General features: G+C 50.7%; 1 protein-coding gene across 1 annotated transcript in view; it reads left to right on the top strand.

Moving 5' to 3' along the window:
• Positions 1–1,133: 1,133 nt before the first annotated feature.
• Positions 1,134–2,601, top strand: part of GTPBP2 (GTP binding protein 2) — an 11,658-nt gene continuing 10,190 nt past the window's right edge. The window contains exon 1 of the mRNA XM_015572176.1: positions 1,134–1,373. Within this exon, the coding sequence (XP_015427662.1) occupies positions 1,332–1,373 (42 nt within the window). The 5' untranslated portion in view covers positions 1,134–1,331. The remainder of the gene's footprint in view (positions 1,374–2,601) is intronic.

Below are 2,601 nucleotides of genomic sequence, written 5' to 3'. Positions count from 1 at the left end.
ATTAGTTCCTACCACACATCCTACATAAAGATAAATTACAAAAAAATAAAATCTTATGTAAAAGCACTATACACAGAATAAATGACTAATTACATCCCAGAAAAAAAAAAGTGTATGTGTGTGTGTATACATATATATCCCAGTCAACCACAGCATAAGCATCTCACAAGTAATTCCTCCAGGAAACTAAACACATAGCACCTTCCTTCTCCCAGGACCCTGATCCCCTCCTGGACAGATATCTGTATTCAGCCTACTTCTCTGCCAGCCTTCACTCCTATTTGTGGTAAGCCAGGTTGTTCAAGAATGGGATATTGTGCCCTAACTGGTTTGGCTCAGTGGATAGAGCGTCCGCCTGCAGACTGAAGGGTCCCAGGTTCAATTCTGCTCAAGGGCATGTACCTTGGTTGCAGGCACATCCCCGGTGGGGGGTGTGCAGCAGACAGCTTATTCATCGATGTTTCTAATTGTCTATCCTTCTCCCTTCCTCTCTGTAAAAAATCAATGAAATATATTTTAAAAAAACAAAAAGAATGGGATATTGCCCTAGCCAGTTTGGCTTAGTGGATAGAGCATCAGCCTGGGGACTGAAGGGTCCTGGGTTTGATTCCGGTCAAGGGCACGTACCTCAGTTACAGGATCCAGGACGAGTGCAGGAGGCAACCAATCCATGTTTCTCTCACATCCATATTTCTCTCTCTCTCTCTTCCACTCTCTCTAAAAATCAATGGAAAATACCCTCGGGTGAGGATTAAAAAATATATTGAAAAAAGTGTATGAATGATATTGAAAAACAAACAGATCAATAATTTTTTAAAAGAATGGGATATCAAAATTAGTTATCCTCTCCCAACTCTCAAAAGTCCTCCACTTAGGAGACAAGGGTATTGGGATGGGTAAAGTGAAACTGTGTGTTGGAGGAGTTGAAAGATCCACGCACATGAGAAGACAAGTGTTATCAGGCAAGCGCAGCAGGCCCTGGCTATCATGACAGCCCAGAGCTGCTGGTGGTGAGAAAATGGGAATGGCCTTAGCTCTCCCTTCCAATCCCCATCCTCCTTGAGATCTGTCACTGAGTTTTTAGGTCTCAGCCTCTACGTAGCAGTTTCTCTGGCTAAGGTTGACTTCTGCAGTATAAACTTCCTTTAGCTGAACAGGGTTGAGAAGTCAAATGTGCTTTCAACCACTGAAGACCACATAATTGGCTGGGTCGGCTAAGGTCTTTTGCAGCTTTTGGCCCGTCAGCTTCCACTGTTTGGGGGAGTTATGCCAGGTGGGCAGCAACTCTAATTAGTAATCTGCCACCTTCCTTGTGGTGTTGGGGGGAAGCCATGGATTCTACCACCTCTGAGCTTCTAAAAGGATCACCAGAGGTAAGCCACTGTTGCTGCTTCTAATTTTCCAAGTTAAACCGAGGTCCGGGGGGGTGTGCTGTTTTATTTCTCGGCTGCCTGTGAGCATCTCGCTGTTTGTGAAGAGAGGGGAAGTGGACATACAATGAATGGTGAGTCATGAGAGAGCCAGGGGCTCGGAATTGAACCCTGGCGTCCTGACTCCCAACCCAGCAACACTAATTGCTTCTCCACTCTGCTTTTCCAATGTCTTGCACACTGGCTTATGTCGCTAAATGTTTACTCTTCGCTGGCTGCCAGAGCTCTAAAGAGCAAGAGGGATGACTTGGCAAGAAAGTCAAAAGTCAGCAGCAATCCTCTGGGGCCCTCGGCCAAGTGTCTATTCTCGGCCACGTCCCCGCCCTCGATGTGGTCGAGGTAACCCGAGCCCGCCCCTCCTATAGCCCTGAATGTTTTAAAACTAAACTCGGTTCTCCCCGATTGGTTCTGCTTCAAAACAAGAAGGAGGGGCAATACTCGCGGCGGGCATCCTTGTAACCCTCGGGCAGCAAGGCTGGTTTATGGGTTCGGGCCTCTTGTTGGCGCTACCGCGGTGTCTTGGGCTGCTAAAACCAGCCCCCGGAGGGTGCCAGCCGGTAATAAAGCAGTGACTGCTCTGTAAAGGCAGCATAATCATCGTAACAATAACAGCCATAATTAGGCTAACCATCACCCGCCTCCGCCCTGGCATTAGCCCTGACTCACCCCGACGGCACGCCGACCATCGGGGAAGAAACAGAGGCGGGGCGGAGCCAGAAGGCTGGAGGGACCAGTCGCCGTGCATTTGCAACTCTCCAGGTCTAAAACCTGTTGCCTGGACCGCGCTTAGGGGCCACACCCAGGAGTGTCCTCCAAGCTGGATTCCGAAGTAAGCCCTCCGGTGACCCCCCCACCCTAAGGCCTTCTTAGATAAAGACCCGTTCAGAGCGCGGAGACTGGAAACCGACTACAGCTCCCTTAGACCTTTGCGAGCAAAGGCGCGCTCCTGGTCTACGCCCCGAAGCCACCTGCGGCCCCTGCGCCGCGATGCTTCCTGGGAGTTGTAGGACGGCGGCGACCTCTTTAGAGGAAGCTCTTGGGCTTGAGGACTCGATATCCCGTGGTGCACCGCGGCTGTTTCTGACGCGCCTAGAGCCGGAGACGGGTGGGGGCGTGGCTTGGGCAGGGCCCCACCCCGCTCTCCTCTGGCTGGCCGGAGGCGGGGGTGGCA

The sequence above is a fragment of the Myotis davidii genome, unplaced genomic scaffold (genome assembly GCF_000327345.1).
Source record: "Myotis davidii unplaced genomic scaffold, ASM32734v1 scaffold167, whole genome shotgun sequence".
Taxonomy (NCBI): domain Eukaryota; kingdom Metazoa; phylum Chordata; class Mammalia; order Chiroptera; family Vespertilionidae; genus Myotis; species Myotis davidii.
This window is presented reverse-complemented; position numbering and strand designations above follow the sequence as displayed.